The 21,682-nt window shown below is 41.7% G+C and overlaps 1 protein-coding gene across 2 annotated transcripts; it reads right to left on the bottom strand.

Moving 5' to 3' along the window:
- Positions 1-985: 985 nt before the first annotated feature.
- Positions 986-21,629, bottom strand: DYNC1LI1 (dynein cytoplasmic 1 light intermediate chain 1). 2 transcript variants are annotated; one of them, XM_015853960.1, is made up of 13 exons: positions 21,457-21,629; positions 21,209-21,282; positions 12,032-12,148; positions 11,013-11,243; positions 8,482-8,651; positions 7,352-7,445; positions 5,473-5,608; positions 5,000-5,111; positions 4,546-4,605; positions 4,377-4,421; positions 3,297-3,417; positions 2,979-3,137; positions 986-1,920 (listed from the first exon to the last, which is right to left on the bottom strand). In XM_015853960.1, exons 1-13 carry the CDS (start codon positions 21,570-21,572, stop codon positions 1,808-1,810), a joined length of 1,548 nt encoding a protein of 515 aa, XP_015709446.1. In that variant the 5' UTR covers positions 21,573-21,629; the 3' UTR covers positions 986-1,807. The 2 variants fall into 2 exon arrangements, with proteins under 2 accessions (XP_015709446.1, XP_015709445.1); XM_015853959.1 differs by having other exon boundaries at positions 2,979-3,417.
- Positions 21,630-21,682: the final 53 nt, after the last annotated feature.

Raw genomic sequence — 21,682 nt, forward strand, 5'->3', positions numbered from 1 at the left:
TTTATGCTGCCATCACTACCTACAGCCTGGACAGCTCTGACAACAGCACATGAAGAAAGTGGAATTTAGCAGAAGCAGCGTGCAAAGCAAGGCTCAGTGGCAGAGGGCTACTTCCACTTCTTTCAGGCACCAAAGCCACGCGTTGGTGAAAGGAATGAAAGGATGCTTGGAAAGGATCCCTCCTCCTTATTCATCATTGCTCTTCCATGCTCTAAATTGTAGGCATGTGAGATTTGCGGTGATCTTAATTCTAGATGGAATAACAGCACCAAGTTCTAGTTACACAGCTGAGAAGTAAGTACCAGTCTGTTGGGTTGCAGTCTTTTCCATAGGGAGCGAACCTAATTTGGAATTCAAGATGACTTGCATCACATTCAAAATACAGTCAATGTACTCCTTCATCAGGAGCCTTTAGAAGCTTCCTAAATAAGCTGGAGAAATTAAGGCTTTATTTAAAAATCCAAAACAAATAAAACTAAACAAACAAAAACCCCAACACAAAACCTTAAACTCATTGAAGCTACTTGGTAATTACTAGATTTGGATGTATATTTTAGCTTAGTACATGGCTATCAGCAGGAAAAGACCATGAGCTTAAAACAGAACAGAGAAGGGATGCTCAGCATTTGTGTACTGAAAGCTGAAGCCCTGACCTTGGTGAGCTGTCCAATGCAACACTTGATGATCTTTATGGACCTTTCCAACCCAGGCCATTCTAACACACTGGAGTCGTCAGCAGGATTCTTGGTGTCATTATTGTGCTTGCAGCAGAATCCACATGAGCCTGAGAAGCTGGTTTTACTCCTAGCAGCAAACACAGCAGACTTTTATCCAGTTCCTCCCAGAAACAGTGCTGCAAGGAAGTCTAAATCTCTCCCAGCGATGCTATTCAAAGAGAGGTACAGCATGAAGTGTATTTTAAGATGTTTGACATCACATCCTCAAATGTAGCTGTAAACAAAGAACACCATGGCTTCAATGAAAGTTACTGAAATTTGAATGCAGAGAACACTTTATTAACTGATTACAGTTTCGATGACCAATCTTAAACCATAAATTAATATGGGAAACATAGTGGGGGACATTAAGGCTGAGCCATATATATATAGACAAATCTGGATACTGATAATCTGTACATTTAACCTCTGCTTTTTCTTTATACATCTTTTATTCAGTGTCTGAAATTAATCAAAGAAAACAACCAAAAAACCGGCCACTAATTTAAAGTCTTAGTCTGGAATGAAACTTTCGTGTGGGTTTTTGAATGCCGTATAGATCTCAGGGGAGATCAAACAGGTTTGCAAACATGCTCCAAATCAAGCATTCAAGTATATTTGGAGTTTGTCGTTACAGTTTTGTGCAAGTGATTTGACTTTCCAACAACTAGTAGTAGTTCTCTCCTTTAGAAGTTTACACTCTACTTAAGAGGGTACTGAAATCAACTAATGAGTTGGGAAATCAATATAAATTAAGTGCCTGCGGTGTGCATCAGCCTCCTGCTCTAAGCAACCTTTATCTGTAAGTGAACATACTTGCCAGTTTCACAGAATTACACCGACTTATCAACAAAACCCAGAAATTTATCTACCATTCTTGCACTGTGAACAGTAGCCCTATGTGATGTGATACCGTTTTTCACCTGTACAGCTCCCTTTTGTAAAGTTGGGCAACACATGAAAGAAAGACAGACAAACTGTTTGTGTTCTGAAACGATGTTTCAGTTCTTTAGTTCCAGTTACTGAAGGAAGAGGCAGAGGCAAGTTTGAATTACCCCAGAAAACTGAACAATTGGTTTTATTTGGTGTCTTCAAGATGCTTCGCCTTCTGTGGGAGACGTAGGTGATGTAGGAGAAACCATGTCGGGTTTTCGTGAGATTCTGTCCAGTTCTGCCTGAACATCTGTTAAAACTGGCTTCTGACCTACAAAAGAAACGCACGGCCCTCAGTGATGGGAATGAAACCATTTTGTATCTTCAGTTCTCAAGAAGCAGCTGCAAATCTGCCAAACAAAAAAAGCCAAAGAAAAAAAACCAACCTGTTCTTGCTTCAGGTGAATCCTAGAAATGTTACTCTGCAACCCAAAGCACGCAGCAAAGGCCTAAGGCCAATAATCAAAAGCAAAGGACACAAAGAAATACACTCACATCCTGTATTCCAGATTTCTCAAAGTGACTTCCATAACTATATATAGTTGTAGGCATATGAAGAGTTAAAGCCTAGAAAATACACTTCTCTGTTTTCTACAAATCATGAATACTTCTGTAGGATTTGCTGCACCAGCTGTATTTAATTCTGAATAGAAATCAGGAGTTTTACCACAGACCAAAGTCTGTTCCACAAACTTGGTCAGCTTAAGTTGACACTGCTGCTCAAGGTGCGTGTGCAAACCCATCACTCTCCTCACCTCTGCTTACCACCTCCATAACTTGGGATAGCACATTGATACACTCACATTTAAACTTGGCCCTCGCTCCCCTCCACTAACTCCTATACTCTGGTCTTGCATGCATCTAGCTTTAAAGGAATCACCATCAGACATTTCTGATGAATGCTAAACATGCTGTCAAAAGAAAATACTAAACTGATTGATTGACTGCTGAAGTGACTCCATTAAACCTTCATCAAATCAGAGCTGTACCACTGGCAAAATTAAGTTTAAAAAAATATTAATAAGTTTAAAAGTATTGAAGTCATTTTAACACTGATGATACAGATATGCATCACTTTGAAATGAAGTCCCAATGTATCTGAATACTATTGAAATGGCTTATGGCATGAGCTGCTTAAACAGCTACAAGGGAAGGCTTGCTTTGATTCTACGAGCCATAGCAAGGGCGGGCAATACTGAATCACTGTGGCAATAAAAAGCCATATCCAATGAAGCATACAGTTAAAAGTAGCAGTGTTCACACTTCCAATAAACAACACTGAACGATGCACAACTCGCTCTAACTTATGAGCTGATCTTTTTAGCATACCTGACTTTTTTGCTGATGGTGGCAGATTGCTGCCGGTACCTCCAGCGCTGCCACCTCCAGGACTGCCACCAACACCACCGGGGCCACCAGGGGAACCAGTTTTCTTACTCAACAGACTATTGAAGAAGTTCGCCAGGACTCCCTCACTGGTAGCTCCAGCTACAAGGAGGCAGGAATGGGAGAGGAGACAAAAAAACAAAAAGCCATCCAAACATAATCCAGAGAAATAGCGATTCAATCTTTCGGTTATGCTAAAAAAGCGCATTGAAGAAAGGCACTTCCCCAAGTTAATTTTTGTCCCCATAAAGACAAAGGTACCTTTCATGTTGGGATCAATTTTTTTGGACCCAGCAGGGATAGGTGTAACGCTGGCGACATTGGATGTCACAGATCTATTTGGTGTCCTAGGAGATCCTCCAGGAACTCTTGGCGAGGCATCCTGTGCAAAGAAAGAGGAGAAAATTAAAAGAGCTCTTCCAAAGAATCGAATTGTGAGCTGTAATTGCATGTGAAATTAAGCATCCGCTTCTCAGTTCTACTTCTTTTTTAATAACGTAGTTCCCCTCACAACTGAAATGAGGCAGGATTTTTTTTACGTGTTTTTTTTCCACACTTATGACGTTATTACAAATATTAACTTCAGTGCAACCGAAGCACTACCGAAGCTTGCCCCCCAGGCACCTCAGTGAGAAAGGTGAAGCTGTTATTTTATAGCTCCTCTGGCCACAGTGAAAACTGCACCGATGAGATTGTAGAGGACCTAAAATCAGCTTCTTGGAAAGCCAACACCACGTGGCAACAAATATGTAGGAAGGATTAAAGGCAGTCCAAGGAAAAAAAGCAAAGAAATGGACAAAAAAACTCCAACAAAATAAGCCCCCCAAAACAGTCCTCAGTCCTTCAGTGATAACGTGTGATTGTGTAAAATTGCCGTTCATCTAACAAAAGTTGAAGTCATCTCTAAAAATTTGCAGGCTCTCTGTGAAGCTTCTTACTTTCCAGTTATTTTGAATTAGACATTATAATTCTCACTTAACCATATGTATATTCCTAGAGTGACAGCACCAACTTTTGGATACAAAACTCACCAAAGCAATTCAGCTTACATACAGTTTGCTCCCTGGCACACTCTTGGGATGGAAAGGGTAGTCAAGTAACTGCTTAGATGCACTCTAACACATAAGAAGTAAAGCCACGGCATTTAGCCCTTGCTGCCAATACAAGTTGTCATGCCTAGCTGTAAAGAAGTGTCATCCTTTTAGAGCAGCGTGAGAAATAGGCTTTAAACACTACGTAGTTTACACAAATAAACTGATCAAAACTATTTGATCGTGCAGTTAAGAAACAAACAGCCCTCAAATACAGGTGATGGCATCGGAAATACTTGTTACTACTCACCACTGGCCGTCCTGCAGCAGTAGGTGGCTGTTTCGCCAGTTGCGACTGCAAAAAAGAAAACCAACCAACAATAAGCCCATGTATTATTAGATATTACCAAACTTTTTTTTTCTCTGAAGAATCCTGTTAGATAAAACATCAGCTGTTTGTTTCATAGACAGAACATTACCTGCAGCTTCATAAGAAACACCTGGTCATCTTCTGCAACAATTTCTTTCTCATGAACAAACTGCAACAGAAAAGAAAAAAATCAGGATCTGCAGGAATACTGAATATCCTATGCTTTATGTTGTATCTGTTCACAGATGCACACTCTCCCACTGGTGTTGTCACCTTATCCTGGCCTAAGCTCGGTGTTACTTTCAGTAACATTTGCGCTAGGATGAAGTGGTGTAAGAAACAGAAACATCTTCCATCCCAGGTCTACACAGTAAGTCACCAAAAAGCAGCTACACAAAACACTAAGAAAACACCGAGAACAAAATGAAAAGACAAAATAAGCAAAAACAAGTCTATCACAGTCCTGGAAGCAAAGCTCCAACAGCTGACGGGGAGACAAGCAAATAATAAGCTGCCAAAATTATTAGCAAAACGTATTTCATTTCTAAAACATCTCATTGTACCTTTCTGACCGGTGGTTTTCTTATGCTGTCTTCAAAACTGTCTTCTGCTTTTAGTGTTTGAAAGTTCTCGTGCAAGATGCCAATCTTCTTGTCGTTATCCCAACCTGCAGGACTAGAAAGAAGGATCATTTGGCTTTAAATTCCATCATTTCTTCAGGTTATTCTCATTTACACAGAACTGAAAGCTCAGAAAGTTGTCATCATTTCCTTTCTTCTGTGCAAGGGGGTTATTGACCAGTACAGGTAGCTACAGACAGAGACTGGTTTACCATAACAGAAAGGAAATACCTCCTTGTTTATCATTCCTCTTTGAGGCAGTGACTATTTGTTATCTCAGCCCACTTGCCTCTCCAAATCCCCCATCTCATCAGACTGTCACACTCATCTTTCAAAAACACAGGACAAAAAAGGCTCTGCAATCCCGCACAAATGTATGTTGTGGTCATATACACACAATAACACAGAGAACTTACATAAATACTGCGTCTTTTTCCACAACAACAGCTGGAACATTGAAAGGAAACCCGTACAACTTATGGACTAGATATTTATAGACTAAATCAATGTTTTTGTTCTCCTTTACCGAAGTGTAAATAAGCGCGGCCCCATCTGAGTAAGCTTGTTAAAGAAAACTCCATTTTAGTGGTAAGAAATACGGAAATGACCTGCTTTTGTTGTTTTAAAGGTTATCTCCTCTGAAACATTGAGGCAGAATACCAAAAGCAAATAGGCCAAACAACTTCCAATGCTATTTTTTGAAATAAGCTATTTAAGAATTGAAGTCTCTCTTCCTGCATACAGAATCACAGAATCACAGAATGACCCGTGTTGGAAGGGACCTCAAGGATCATGTAGTTCCAACCCCCCTGCCTGGCAGGGCCACCAAACACACACATTTACTAGATCAGGTTGCCCAGGGCCCCGTCCAACCTGGTCTTGAACACCTCCAAGGACGGGGCATCCACAACCTCCCTGGGCAGCCTGTTCTAGGGCCTAACCACTCTCCTAGTGAAGAAATACATACGTTTTAGGGCAACTCATCCATTGCTTTTTGACTAAAGGCTCTTCTCACTTTCAAAGCCCACAGTACCAACAGCTTCGCTATGATGTCTTTTAAACCGCTTTTGCTTTCAGCAAATGAAAACTTCCATGCCATACCCTTATCTCATCATTGTCCCATCCTGCAGGACTATGCAGAGATGTGACACAGATACTACAGCACTAACACCAGTAGCTCCAAGAATACAAAAGGTCTTTCACTTTCCCAGCTGGGTTTTTTAATTTGGGAATCAAGCTCTTATATTACAGAGTGATCTCCTTTGAAAGGAAGGTAAAGGAGTTGTGCTCTATGTTAGTACTAAAAGGAGTGATTATTATTCCCGAACGTTTCAGTATCAAAGGAAGATTATTTACACACAGGATTAATAAGAGCAGCAAGGAATGTTTCAAGTAGTTTTCACTTTGATATAATAAAAATGCCCCAATCCCTGACCAGTTTTTCTACACAGATGAAATTCAAATTCTGAGTCATCTAACAAGATCTGATTCCCATTCAGCAACATTCAGCACAGAGTTCTAAGTTGCATATGGCAATTACATGGACTAATTCCTACTAATCTTTCATATTCTTTTTCTTCATCTACAGAACTTACTGCAATTATCTGTAACTCCATTTTGAAAAACAGGATCCAAAGTAGGTGCCATCGCAGCACTTTAATGAGATCCCGTGGTTGTGAACTACCTCTCAACTTAATTGCTGTCTCTCCAGTAGTATTTAGACTTCCACTTACTACAGCACATGCTATGATGACACAGTGAAGGCACACCTAGCTACCTAAACAACATTTTATATGTAGCATAGTGACAGTTTGTGTATGTTGTGCCTGCTAACAGAAAAGCCAGGGGATCTTTCCCACAGCAACTTGTATTTCCTTTCTTCCCTCATCATCTTATCGTGTGGGATTACCAAACACTGAAGACAACAGATATTCAGTCAAAAAGAATAACACCTTATGGGCATCTGAAATGGTTCCATGCTAAAATGAATCATCTTGTTATTTTAGGGAGCTGATTTAGGAACTGATTCTTCAATATGGAAATGGCAAGGAAAGAAATTAAAAGTAAGGGGACATGCCAGACTCTTGCATATCTCTAATGAATTAATTGAAATTATTCAACGGAATGAAGAACTATTTAACCCAGCATTTTACGTAGGGAATAACAAAAGCAGACATCCAGCCACAAAGAAGGAGTTGTGTACAGTTTTGTAGAGATGCAAGTATTCTTTTAAGCTGACCATAATTAATGTCAAGCTTTGAGTTCTTATTGCCCTTATGACGTGTTTAAGGATACACTGTAAGCAAAACCGTCTGATATGTGACTGAATGAAGTCAAAGTGTTCATCTCTGTAGTCATGCTCTTTTTCCAGAACACTGATGGCATCGCACTGTTAAAACAAGCACACAATTAATATTTAGTAATATAATAAAAACCACTTCCAGGTATCTGTTCAAACAGCAGCGCTGCTGCGTTAAATTGGGAGTTAAAATGTTTGCCATTTTCCATTCTCTTCCCAACTGCAACCACGTTATGTGATAAATCAACATCTCTATTGAACAACAATCCATTGAATACAGCCATTGCTTTTACACTCTGTGCTAGTGCAGGGCACAGCCTTTTTGTCTGGCTACTTGCTAACCCATTGCAAAGGTAAACCAAAGCAAGAAGCGTGGAGATGAGAAGGAAAAAAGAATGGTTGTGGTGAGGGAAGAATAATGAAGAACCAGGAGCTGAAATAAAAACAACACAGGTGCTTTTCAAATGAGAGGGTCAGCCTCCTTTAGGAGTAACAGCATACGCATCAAAAGGTTTATTCTTTCACTGTGAGCCAGCAGAGGCTGCAGATGCAATATGCTTAATGCCAATGAGAACTGAAAAGCCATGGGGGAATAAAACAAAACACGAGAAGCACACTACTTTTGCTCTAGACTGAAAGTGTGAAGTATTTCATAGAAACCAAATCAGGTCACAGAAACACCCCAAGAACTGAGCAATGTTAGCAGAGCAGCGCTCTAGTAGCCAGCAGCCTGAAACTTATTTGCCTTCCCATAAAAAACAAAACAAAAAAAAACCCACAACAAAACCCAGAAGTATTTAAAAATCCAACCCATTGTTTGCAGAATATAGAATGGCTGTGTAAATTAAAGGGAATTTTGGTTGCTTACTGACTAGTTCATTTCTGAGAGCAAAACCAGGACTGAGGCATTTCTCAACTCCCTGAAAACTGGTAACATCACTACACCCAAATTAACATGCAAATGGGGCTTCCAGAAGATTCCCAACCTTCAACATAAAACCTGTTTATGAGAATTCTTACCCAGTGTGTTCAGAATGAAATTAGAACCATGAGTTTCCCACCTAAAATCCACAATTTACAACATCCCCTTAATAAAACATACAAAAACCTAAAATGTGAAACAAACCTTTGTACAAACTACTACTACTGGAATGCCTAAGTTACATGTTAGTGTATCTGCACCCAGGGGTAAAATCACACTGTCATCTTTGTCGTCCTGTAATGAAGTATTTCTTCTCTGTGGAGAAGCTGGAAAATCCTCTCCTGGTTCTACATATTCCTGGAAGTCTCTTACCACTGAAAGGAAAAAAAGTCATATTAAAACATCATCTACTTTAGTACTTCGACATTGATTTCCACTGCCATTGATCTCTAGTATCACTGACGGAACTATAGTACTTCTGCTGCTGTAGGTTGAAAGAATTGAACACACAGCAAGCACCACTCATTTATTTGATAATATGATTTGCACAGGTAGAAGAACATGGCCAGTTCTAAGTGTCCACGGGGACAACATTAACCCATTTTGATTTTTAGCACTGTGGAAGAGCCATTAGGCAGTTGTTAGCTATCAATGCTTGATAAATCTCCTAAAAAAACAAGTTCCCTTCCATTGTTCTTGATGAAATTAACGAAAATCTGTTAGCACAAACAGCAGCAAACCTTACACGTATCATTTAGCAGGTCTGACCTAAAAGTCTCCTGTCTACACTTCTCTGCACCACGTAACTATACTAGTAATAAACAAAAAAAGCAATAGTTATTAACTAGATTATTAAGTAGCAATATGTGAAATATTTGGCATGATTTTACAACAGATCTGATACTACTTTAATGTTTAGCAAGGAAGGCAAGTCAGAGTCCAACAAGAGTTAGAAGGAAAAAAAAAGACAAGGTTATAAGTGTAACTTTTGTTAAGTTCTGATGCAAATGCCCAAGCTCTAATTACAAGGTCACTTAATGTTCTTCCCACCAGGGATGCAGTATCAGGCATCAGATGTTTGTACCTTTCACATCAAGTGTCTGATTTCACCCAGCACAAAAAGGATTCTATCCCAAACCACCTCCATTACTTTTCCATGAGCAGCACTGCCTGATTCAGCTAAAAATCCAGGCAGCAAGATGACTTAGCTGAATCACATAGCTGAATCACACACACCAGCAGCTCACTAATCCGCTGCTTCCTCACTGCTTTTCCTGATTTGCCTTTATCCATTCTCACCTTTTCTAAACTGATTTAAGCCCTGAGTTCCTATCTGTAAAAGCACTGGGTGAATTAACAAAACAATAACTTATCCAGCACCCAGGATAAAGGTGCATTGGGCTGAAATTATTCAGGCTCTTCTGCCCAGAATTCAGAATAAAAAGAAGCACACGTACAGATTATCATCTCTACTTCCACAGTTGATTGAGGTTCTTATTAAGGCAACGCTGCTCCTTCAGTCTGGTCTGAGAGCCTCCAAAACTGATTGCATTTTTAATCCTGAGCTCACACCAGGATACTCAAAGGAAGAGAAAAGATTAACATACTGTATCAACTCAGAGACTTTGGAATACAATCTCAGGTCTCCCTTAGAGGCACAGTTACAGTGATCAGGCTATGAGGTTTCATTGGACACAGCTGAATTCAGTAACAGGAAGAGCTGCCACAGCCCTTCACACCCAGCTGCTGCATCCCCCCAGTGCCTTCCCAAACCAGTCTCCATTCCCTGAGAGTCCACCTCTGAGTAGAGTTTGGCTGCTTAAACTAGAAGACACAGCAAGGAGCCTCCAGAAGAGGAGTCCAAACATGGTAGATTTCAGTACCATTAGCAAGTTAGATCAGCTCACGGGAGCCTTTCCTGAGCAATGAAGCTGGTACAGGAATAGAACAGAAATATATAAACAAAACTCCAGCAAGATTCCTCTGCCCCCTTCTCCCAGCAGGAAGAGACCAACTTCAGACTTCAATAAATCAAGTTTTTATCACACTATTTGATCTTGACACACAGCCTTCCCAAAGGGTCACTTCCTGGAGTGATTCTGAGAGGTGATGGGCCAAGGTTCATGATTTAGTACCCCAAATGAAATACAATGGCTGCCCAAACGGCACTAGCAAGTTCAGTCAGGTAGTTCAAGGAATTCTGCAGTAATCCTGTGTTCTGCATATTTAAGTTAAAAAGGTATGAAAGTGATAGAGCATATTCATGCCCAAAAAAAAGCCATCCCAAATCAAAACACACACAGCTGCACTCATGTCAAGAATAACTCCTCAAGCAGAAAGGGCCTAAATGTTACTGTGTGTGAAAGCATCCTGAATGTTTTCAACATTCACACTTCTGTTAAGCAGAGAAAAGACTCAATTATCTGACCTGACTGATGACAGGAACAAGTAATAGACTGGTGCAGTGTAAAAGGTCAACATCTGCCTTCAGAATAACCAAATATGAAATAGAAAGCCATGATGTTTCTTTCGTTTGATAAATCTTATCTATAAAAATCTCTAGGAATCAAGACTAAATTCAACCAAGCTTGATTTATCCTTTCTTAATCTGGATCTCCTAATTTTAAGCCACCTTTACAACAGAGAAAAAGACTGCAGTGGGGATATGAAGTTGTGCAGAAAGCATTAAGCATATTAGATTTCAGTGGATTCCTGAATATCTGTGGGATACTCACACTTTTGCTCCATTTCTTTCATTTCTTCGGGAGGAATTTTTAACTTGTCAATGCGTTCTCTTACAACACTTGCCCATTTTTGCAAAGAATCCATTGCAGTCCAAGGCCTTGACATGTCAACTACCAACATAACTAGAGTGTCCTTTAGTGAGTTTGACTCCATTGCAAATTTAAGAAGACCTTTGTGATACAGGTCACCATCCAAAATCCATACATTGCATCTTGTTTGGTCTATAACAAAAGAAGAAACATTTTGAGATTCACTTGCAACTGTCCACTCCATAATAACTATGACGTTTTCATTAGGTGAGTAAAATACAAGTCAAGAAAATAAAGAAATATGTTTTCATCAGTCAGCTTAACACACACACACACCCCAGCAAAATTTAAACTAAAAAGGAGAGATTCAGGTTACATGTTAGGAAGAAATTCTTCACTCAGAGTCTGATGAGGCAATGGAAGAGGTTGCCCAGAGTATCCAGGGATGCCGTATCCCTGGAGGTGTTCAAGGCCAGGCTGGATGGGGCTCTGGACAGACTGGCCTAGTGGGAGGCATCCCTGACCAGGGCAGGGGCATTGGATCTCACTGGCATTTAAAGGTCCTTCCAACCCAGGTTATTCTATAATACAGCGCATAAACAGTCAGCAGATTCCTTTCCCTTGCCCTCTCCCCCTCAATTTAAGCAACAGTGTGGAATTAAGCATTCCACATGTGCAGATGTCTGTAGTGTGAGTCTTAAACACCTTTTCCTCTAGATTTGACAAGCACACTTTTGCCTACCATCCATTCAGAATGTTGCAAAAGATTGCTTTTCTTCTGGCTTTTTAAGTGGTTTCTCTCCTCCCCATGCCTGGTCACTCATGCTATACATGAAGGAGATTAGAGTGAGAAACCTCATTGTAACAAATTGCTTGTGGGCTGAACTGACCTATACTGAGAAAGATAACCATGCCATCCTCATTCTAAACATCACAATATTGAGCCACTACTTTGGTTTAAAATGTTATTAGAAACTTACCATCTCGATCTTCATCATGCACATTTAAATACAAATACTCCATGCCTCTTCCTTTTTTGTATTCTTCGATTCCTTGAATTTTTCCTATTAAGCTAGTTTTACCTGCTCCATCTTCACCTGGAGAGACAGAAATTAGATAAGGCTCAATCTTTAAACTCAGCTGCATTTAAAAGTCATTTGTGGCAAGAAGGAATCACTCTTTAACAAGACAACGGAGCTCATTACATTTTCAAAGTATAGAGGGCTTTGCCCAGCTCATCTGTTTGTTTGAAGTGGGCACATCATCTTAAGTCTCACCTCTAATTAGTTATAAGGGCAGTTACGAGTACCTATCCTTTTTGAATAAGCTTTTTATATGTATTTTACAAGCTAACTTAACACTTGAAACAATTTCAGTCTTTCACGTGTAACCAAAGTGGTAACAAAGTCTTTCTGAAGTAGGTCCACGTGAGAGTGAGTTCGTCACACAACCAAAAAACACACCACTGACAATTCTCCCCAGTCAAACGGGGCAGAACACCAGGCTGAATAGGGCAAAACTGTTTCCTTATTACTTGGAGAGTTGGTTTCTTCGAATCTTTTCCACAGTTCTGAAGAAGCTTTAAAGGAGATGGAAAACAGGAAACTATTGTGGTACATTGTGACACAGCCTGCAGTCCAGATCCATTGATCCCACTCTTAATGCCGAATTATCCCCTCCCCTCGGAAAGGACCTCAGATTGCCAGTGAACCTTACACCATAAGCACACTATGACTGCTCAACTGCTGCCAAAGACTCTTCTTGAAAATCTTCTTAGTACACATCCTAGAGCTGGAAAACTTCATGCAGCATTTTTCTAGTCCAAAAGAGTAACCTAAGTACATCTGGACATAGAACAGATCTGCTTCTCTAATTTGCTAAAGCAGTGAACACATCTGACAGGCTGAGAGAGCTGGAGCTGTTCAGCCTGGAGGAAATTCCAAGGTGACGTGAGAGCAGCCTTTCAATATCTAAAGGGGAGCTACTGGAAAGAAAGGGACAAACTCTTTAGATGGGTCTATGGTGACAGGATAAGGGGAAATGGTTTCAAGCTTAAAGAGGGGAGAACTAGGTTAGATAGAATGAAAAAGTATTTTTCAGGGAGGGCGGTGAGGCACTGGCACAGGTTCCATAGTGACATGGTAGATGCCCCAGCCCCACTGACTTTCAAGGTGAGGCTGGATCAGGCCCTGGGCAACCTGTGGTGCCCCTGTTCACTGCAGGCGAGTTGGGCTAGATGGCTTTTAAAGGTTCCTTCCAACTCTAAGGATTCTGATTCTATGATAAGAGTTAGTGAAGACAGAGATTAGTAACTTCCCAGAGCAGGTCACAAAGTCAAAATTAATAACAGGTTCCCAAACACCTCATCAGCTTTATGCCTGTCATGATCTTTAATGTAAAGAACAAGTCTCAAGTCTCAACAATACAGTGAAAGTATAAGCACTACATAAAAAAGCAAGAAGTGCAAGGGCAATAATTTTCATTGTTATGTATAAGGATGAATTTTCCCTTTAGAGGAACTTGGCCATCATCCTCTAGATGAATATTACACCTGGATTAACAAGACCACAGAAACAGAAATTAATTATATAATTACATTATAATTTAATTAATTATTTTAATTATATAATTAAATGCTGGAAAGCACAGCGAGCTTCTATTCACACAAACTTTTTCTTGTATGAATATTCTCTTAAATAAGAAATGCTGTCTGAGAAGTTCAAGAACAGTTCAAGACTCTTCATTACAGATGAATTACATCTTCCCCTACCTTCACCAAAGTACTGCAACTTCTTGAACTTGTCATCTACAAATAACTGAGGAGACTCAATTGAGCTGTCACACTGGCAAGGTCTGCTGCAAAAAGGTGCTGTTACTATATCCAAAGTTTTCTGTATCGAACAAAGTTTAAATTAAAAACCTGGAGAAGAGGAGGCTCAGGGGAGACCTATAGAGACCTTATAGCTCTCTATAACTTCCTGAAGGGAGGTTGTAGTGAGCTGGGGGTTGGCCTCTTCTCTCGTGTAATCGGTGACAGAACTAGAGGGAATGGTTTTAAGCTGTGTCAGGGGAGATTCAGGTTGAACATTAGGAAATATTACTTCTCAGAAAGGGTAGTCAGGCATTGGAATGCACTGCCCAGGGAGGTGATGGAGTCACCGACCATGGGAGTGTTCAAGAAACGTTTGGATGTTGTGTTGATGAATATGATTGAGCTGGGAAGTATTGGTAATGGTTGGACTAGATGATCTTCTAGGNTGGAGTCACCGACCATGGGAGTGTTCAAGAAACGTTTGGATGTTGTGTTGATGAATATGATTGAGCTGGGAAGTATTGGTAATGGTTGGACTAGATGATCTTCTAGGCCTTTTCCAACCTTGATAATTCTGTGATTCTGTGAAAAAGGAAGAAAAAAAAAAAAAAAAGAAAGAAAAAAAAAGCACAAAACTAGGTGGCTTTGGTTCATTTGTGCCAAGACAAAACAGTACTTCCTCCATTTGAAGAGGATTGCTGTTTGCCACTTCCCAGGTTGCTCACACTAGCTGAGCTCCAGCTGAGTTCTCTTGCTTTCTACTTGGTTTCAGGTATGTGGTAACAAAGTTTACAGCTTACTTGCACTGGGAAAGTTCAGCACCTTCAGCAAAATTGCCTGCAACATGAATCTAAGAAATATCTGTGGTCATGAGAAGTTCCAAACATTTCTTTAATGAGTTGGGTAAATGAAAAGAATAGTGAGATTTGCAGCTGTCATAAAGGAAGCCAAAAGACACAAGGAGAAAGGCTCAAATGGAGAAATGGAAAACATGGAGAAAACTCAAATCTTTTACTGTAATGCCTTTAGTATATATACTGAAGCTTTCCTCCACCAGAGGACAAGGAAAATATTGGTGAGGAGATGGAAGTCTGTTGGTTATTTTAAGTTTGAGGGGTAAGAGACAGCACCGTGATGCAATTAGTGCAGGTACTGCCAGGCACATCCATAAAAGCATGCATATAGTCTTTTGTTTCCAAATACGAACATATGGATACACACACACCTGGAGCATTTGACATTCTGAACCCTAACGTACTTAATATTGTTTTGTCACTGTCTCTGGGTAACCCTGAAGTACATGAAAAAGCAGTGGGACTTACTTTCAAACCAAAGGGACTGTTCATATCCCTAGGTCTTAAACTTTACTGCCTGTTCACGTTATGAAATAAGGTGCTTCATTTTACCTGAAGCTCTACTGAAACACTGTGCAAGACAAAGTGTTATTACGCACCTCCAGGAAGAGTGATCATCATACCCCTCTTCCCTCCAAAATCTGGAGGCAGAAAATCCTTTGGCTTCTTTATTTCAAAAGATGCGATAATCAAATTTCCACACATAAGCTCACAGAGCAAAACATTTCTGACACGCGATTCTTGCTCCAGAACTTCAAGGCAGAATAAAACTCAAGATGCAAATGTAAGATTTTGCATCCAGCTTTGTAAGTAACCCCAACCCCTCCTTTTCTAAGATAAATCTTAAAGAACTAGAACTCCCCACTACATCAAGCTGCACTTGTACATTAATCATACCATGAGGTATGTTTAGCTTCTGTTTAGCAATGCTTGCCAGCAAGCAGTGCTGTACAGTAAAGCTGAATACAAACATGAGAGACAATAGATTTAATTTTTCCGGAAGCCGAGCTAGGAAGCAATCAAAGCAATCTGCTTACACGGTATTTCAGCATCTTGTTAAGCAAAAGGACAGCCTTGCATTCAGCTCAACAAAAGCCATCTCACTTCTATGCCCACGCTGCTCCTCCATTCCCTGACAAAACACTCAAGCAGCCCTGGCCAGGGGCAGCAAGGCAGGATGCTACAAAACCCTGCCCCGCTCCCTGTTGTTTGGGTGCTGTCCAGCCCCAATAACCTGAGGCAATTTAGGTTACAGAACATCTGTTCCATTAAACATTGATAATCACCCATATTTACTACTCATACTTTCACTTCTCTTTCAGTTTAGGAACCGAAAAGAGAAGCAGATTATCACTTGTCTTAGAACAAGGCAGACATTCATTTATTTCTTACAGCACACAGAACTGCACTGAGTATAATTCATTAGTTTGCACTTACGTAAATCTTCTCCACTGTAAAATACCAAATGTGTTCAAATCATCAAAACAAAATGCAAAACGTTTGTTTCATCACTATTGTTGGTTTACCCCCTCTTTCATTTTTCCCCTGGCAATAGCTTGAAAAGCCACTGATTTGCTGAATAGCTGTGTGTGTAGCCATAATGCCAAAGGTTTCTTGATGGAACTTGAAACTGAGTTATCAAGGGCAAAGCAGCTTTCCCAGAATCTCACTGATGTCTATTCTATGCAGCGTGGAACCTCTCAGCCCTAATCCAGCGGAGTGGAGACACAACAGCCTTCCCACTACAGTCAAGGGCATGCGCTCTACAGCTATTTTCCAGATAAAACACTTCTCAAGCACAGGCCAATAGCTGCCTTTTGCACAGCCTCACATCAATCAGTGAAAGAGACTTGTTTACACATAGTACACTCATTGAAGGATGCCTTCTGCGGAGCAAAACCAAACTAATCAGGGTAGGCCCAGTTTAGTTTCCTTTCAGAGGATGGAAGAACAAAATTAATTATGCTGACGAGATTCTTCTCCAGAATTCCTCAAAACAACATGCAAGTTCACAGTCAGTAGGTCGTATTAAGTCATCAGATAAGTCGCCACCAAATTAGATTTCAATTGTTAGACAAAAAGCTTTGTTTTACCCCAGTGAAAACATCTCTTTCCTCACACATCATCTGCTTTGTTTGACTGTGGCACTAAGAAATTAAACAGCTTTTCCGAGGAGCACTAACTGTACTTGTGCATAACAGCAGAATATAGAGCACAACATAAACAACCATTCCAGCATCCTTTAGTGAAGTCCTGCAACACAAGAACAGATGGGCTGACTACGGAAACAGGTAGAGCAGTATGACTTGTTTCACAGAATCACTGAATTATCAAGGTTGGAAAAGACCTAGAAGATCATCTAGTCCAACCATTACCAATACTTCCCAGCTAAATCATATTCCTCAGCACCACATCCAAATGTTTTTTGAACACTCCCATGGTCGGTGACTCCACCACCTCCCTGGGCAGTGCATTCCAATGCCTGACTACCCTTTCCAAGAAGTAATACTTCCTAATGTCCAGCCTGAATCTCCCCTGGCACAGCATAAAACCATTCCCTCTGGTCCTATCACTGATCACATGAGAGAAGAGGCCAACCCCCAGCTCACTACAACCTCCCTTCAGGAAGTTATAGAGAGCTATAAGGTCTCCCCTGAAAGGTCTCCCCTGTTTCTACAGTGAATACAGGCAGCACATCTCTAAGACAAGCACTAAGTCTCTGTAACACAGCAGTAAGTCATCTACTGCATTTGAACCCAGGTTCACTACCAAAGGAGAATAACGCTGTGCTACTATCAAAGGGATGCCTTCATTAGTATTCCCATCACTACCTGGAGAGAACAGAAACACAATTCCTTCCACATTATCACCTTCAGAGCTATTTCTGAGATAGATCCAGGCATCAGCAGCACCACTGGCAACGCAGAGACAAATAAAATAAATGCAGCTCAAAAATGCCAGTTTCCCATGCTGTTATGATTAAATAAGGCTCACTACACAGGGAGGTGGAGGAGTCTCCTTCTCTGGAGATATTCAAGACCCGCCTGGACGCCTACCTGTGTGACGTGGCGTAGGGAACCTGCTTTGGCAGGGGGGTTGGACTCGATGATCTCTAGAGGCCCCTTCCAACCCCTACAATTCTGTGATTCCATGATTCTGGCCTCTTGGAAAATGAGTTAGAGCAGGGAAAACGTTCCCAAAAGCACACCTTCATTCTGAAACAGTAACTTAATTGTTTTGCTGCTACACTATCTAGGTAAATATCCCATCAAAACAACGGATACTTCAGCACCTTAACTCTGTTGACTGAAAGAGAACATGGCTTACATTTGGAAGGCTCTTATCACACAGAAGGTGAAGAATTTCAAGTTGAGATTGGAAGAGGAAGAAAAGAAGTTACCTGGTAACTCTTGCAAGACTAGAGAATTACCAATCATTCAAGATAAACAAGATACAATCAATAAGCAACATTTTATCAGATGTAATGGTGAAATGATGGAGGCAGAGCTGACAAACATTTGAACAGGAAAAAAAAAAAAGAAACTGACGATTAAAATTAAGCAATAAGATTTCATACTATTTTTTTGTAGTCTCCTAACAATCTGCTGTCTCAAAATGTAATGCTGAAGCTCACTATAGTTCAAGAATCCACTCGAGGAAAGCAACAAGCTGAAACAACTCCTTGGGATATACCTTATGACCTTATTGCTCTCTATAACTTCCTGAAGGGGGGTTGTAGTGAGCTGGGGGTTGGCCTCTTCTCTCATGTAATCAGTGATAGAACTAGAGAGAATGGTTTTAAGCTGTGCCAGGGGAGATTCAGGCTGGACATTAGGAAATATTACTTCTCAGAAAGGGTAGTCAGGCATTGGAATGCACTGCCCAGGGAGGTGGTGGAGTCACCGACCATGGGAGTGTTCAAGAAATGTTTGGATGTTGTGTTGATGAATATGATTTAGCCAGGAAGTATTGGTAATGGTTGGACTAGATGATCTAGGTCTTTTCCAACCTTGATAATTCTGTGATTCTGTGATTAGTAGCAAGGGAATCCAGAATCAAAACATGCAGTGTTGTAAATTATTAAAGAGGAGATGTTTGTCCTGCTTACCTGTTCTCTACAGTAAACATGTACATGCGGAAAAGTGCACCTGCAAATTAGCTGTGTAGAGCGTGGGAACTTGTCAAGCACCCTGACAACCAATAGACAGGGCAGAGCTCAAAGATTCAAACAGGCCTGGCCCTGCAAAGCAAGAAAATGTGCACACGAGGCAGCTGAGCACTGACTGCCCGCTCTGCTCACAGCCTTTATTACAGAGTAGAGTACAGAGAAAGCACAGATCCTAATGATTCAATGGCGGTGTAAGTATGCAACATAGACACAGTTGGGTGCATGTGTCACTGGATGGTTTGACATCCTGAGAATTGCAGGCAAAGGATTGTGCTGTGCTTCAGAGATCGGAATGCATGAAACACAAAGCCTGCTAGAAAGCAGCTATTCAGTTGGTTTACAAGCTAGGGAGCATGTTTTCTCATGCATCACAGAATGACTTTGCACATTACTGCTTGAATACATGCTGCAATTTATTGAATAAATGATTAGTTCGGGCCTCTGAATTCAAGCCTTCACACATTCTGTGCTGCTATGGATTCCATCCATAACCTGCACTGGTGACATTTCAGCTCCCTCATCTATCCCGCTCGCTGGTTCAGGTACAACTATCGCAGGATGGAATGAACAGGAGGGCTCTCAGCAAGCATCAGCTTTATCACCACACTCAACAAAAAGCACCAGTCTCTTGTGCTCAGCGCCTTTACTGTCCAAGGAAGCAGAATAAAGAGTTTGGGGAAATAAAGAATGAAAAACTCAACAACAAAAGCTACACACTTATCAGCTGTCTTCAAAATAGTATTGGCAGCAAGACAAGCCCATTTCCTTAAGAAAACAGGGATGGCATGTTTCCTATTGCTATAATGAGCTGAATGAGGAGGCTAGAGCTGCTCTGACAGAACTGCCTAGGGATCAGGGCATATTTGCTGTACAGAATTGTTTAGGAAAGCTTGCATTTCTATTATTAGCACATACAATCATAGATAAATGCTTTTATACCACATGCAGTGCCAAAGTTTGAAGTCCTCACATTAAGACTTAAACAATTCTGGAGAAATGAGACTATAAGTTAGTCTGGATTTCATCAATTTTGAGTATAGAACAACTGATGAGAGACAGAAATGAATGCTGAAATAGCACAATTAACCTGCTGATACTGTAACTGCTCTAACACAAAGTACGTGAAAACATACTTGACAACTCCTGCTTATAAGTTTTCTAAGAGTGAAGAAATTGGTAAAGGTCACGGGCAAGAAGTGATCCTTATGAACAACAAAAAGCCAGAATACAAACTGCTTATAGGAAGAAAGCTTAAAAACAAAGAAAACCTGGGACAACTGAGAAACTGCCTGAAGAGATGAGGCTTCACCTACTCCAGCCTCAATCTGTCCAGTACAGCACACACACGAGCTCTCCTTTCCCACTGGCAACATGCTTCACTCTGACTTGCAAAGAAACAGCCAACTGAATGCAGAGATTATGTACAATTCTTACAACAAGAGAAAACAACGACGACAATCACACAACCAAAAAAAGGGGTATCAGCTAAAAAGAAGTGTTACACTTAGGTGTGCCACAGCTGTGTGGATGCGGCACTGAGGGACGTGGATTGGTGGTTGGACTAAGTGACCTTAGAGGGCTTTTCCAACCTTAATGGTTCTATGATTTAGTCGTCCTATAAGCGCTGCATAAAGAAATTAACAGCGTGGCTCTATACAAAAGGTTAAACAAACAGAATGAGCGTTTGAAACCATTCTATGATGCCCTCAAGCTCTGAAGGAAGCACAGACTCACACTGCTGATCAGTGAAGATTAGCAGTACTCCATACACTACACTACCAAGAGAGAAAGACAGCGTAATCTTCTTGGCAAGGATCAACACTGGAAGGAAGAAACATTCCAACTCCACCAAGAACAGCTATCCAATTTAATTTCAAAGGATCGCATAAAAAGCTCTCAATTATTACGCAGTCTTCCTTTAACATCAGCAGAACCTCCAATCTCAAAAGCCTACTCGGTTACATCATATAACAAGCAACAAATCAGAGGGCAAGAAGTTCTGTAACAGGTTCACCAGACAGTCCCGTAATCCCCGCACAATATTCCCCTGGCTGGGAAGTTTTAAGCCACCACTCAGAGCAGGAAGGGTCACAGCCACAGACAGCTGTAGGATGAGAGAAAACACTTGGGCCCTCAAGAAAGGGATGACCAACAGGGCTACAAAGAGCCGCACTGCTCCCAGAGCCCACATGACTCTCCGGGTTTAACCACGCTCCCACACGCAGCTCTCATACAGAGGAGGGCCGGCCGAGAGGGAAGCGGCATGGAGCCCGCAGATCCACCCGCCCACAGCCATTCAGTTCCTCGTGGCCGCGGTGCTCACCCAGCAGCAGGACGCTCTTCCCCGAGGGCAGCTTGGAACGGGAGCGCGTGGACACCTCGCTGAGGATGCAGGACCTGCGGCGGAGAGAGGCGCGGCTGAGCCGGGGCTGCGGGGCCGACACCCAGCGCTCCCCTTCCCTTCCCTTCCTCTCCTTCCCGCCCACCCGCAGGGCCGGTAGCCACCGCCCGGCCGGCCGTGTCGGCCCGCAGCCCGGCAGCACGGCAGGGCAGGGCGGGGCGGGTGATTACCAGAGGTTCTGCCCATCGTCCTCCTCGCCGCCCGCCCTCAGCTCCGCGCTGGCGTTGTTGGCGGCTCCGGATGCCGTGGAAGAACCGAAGGAACCGTCTCTCCCCACCGCCGCCATCTTCGCTGACTCCTCCCTTCCCCGCCCAACCGCCTCCCCGAGACGCGTAACGGGCGGCGGCGGCTGACAGGAACCCGGATGTGGGGAGCCGGGGGCGGAGTGAAGGGAGG

Source organism: Coturnix japonica, chromosome 2, assembly GCF_001577835.2.
Source record: "Coturnix japonica isolate 7356 chromosome 2, Coturnix japonica 2.1, whole genome shotgun sequence".
Taxonomy (NCBI): domain Eukaryota; kingdom Metazoa; phylum Chordata; class Aves; order Galliformes; family Phasianidae; genus Coturnix; species Coturnix japonica.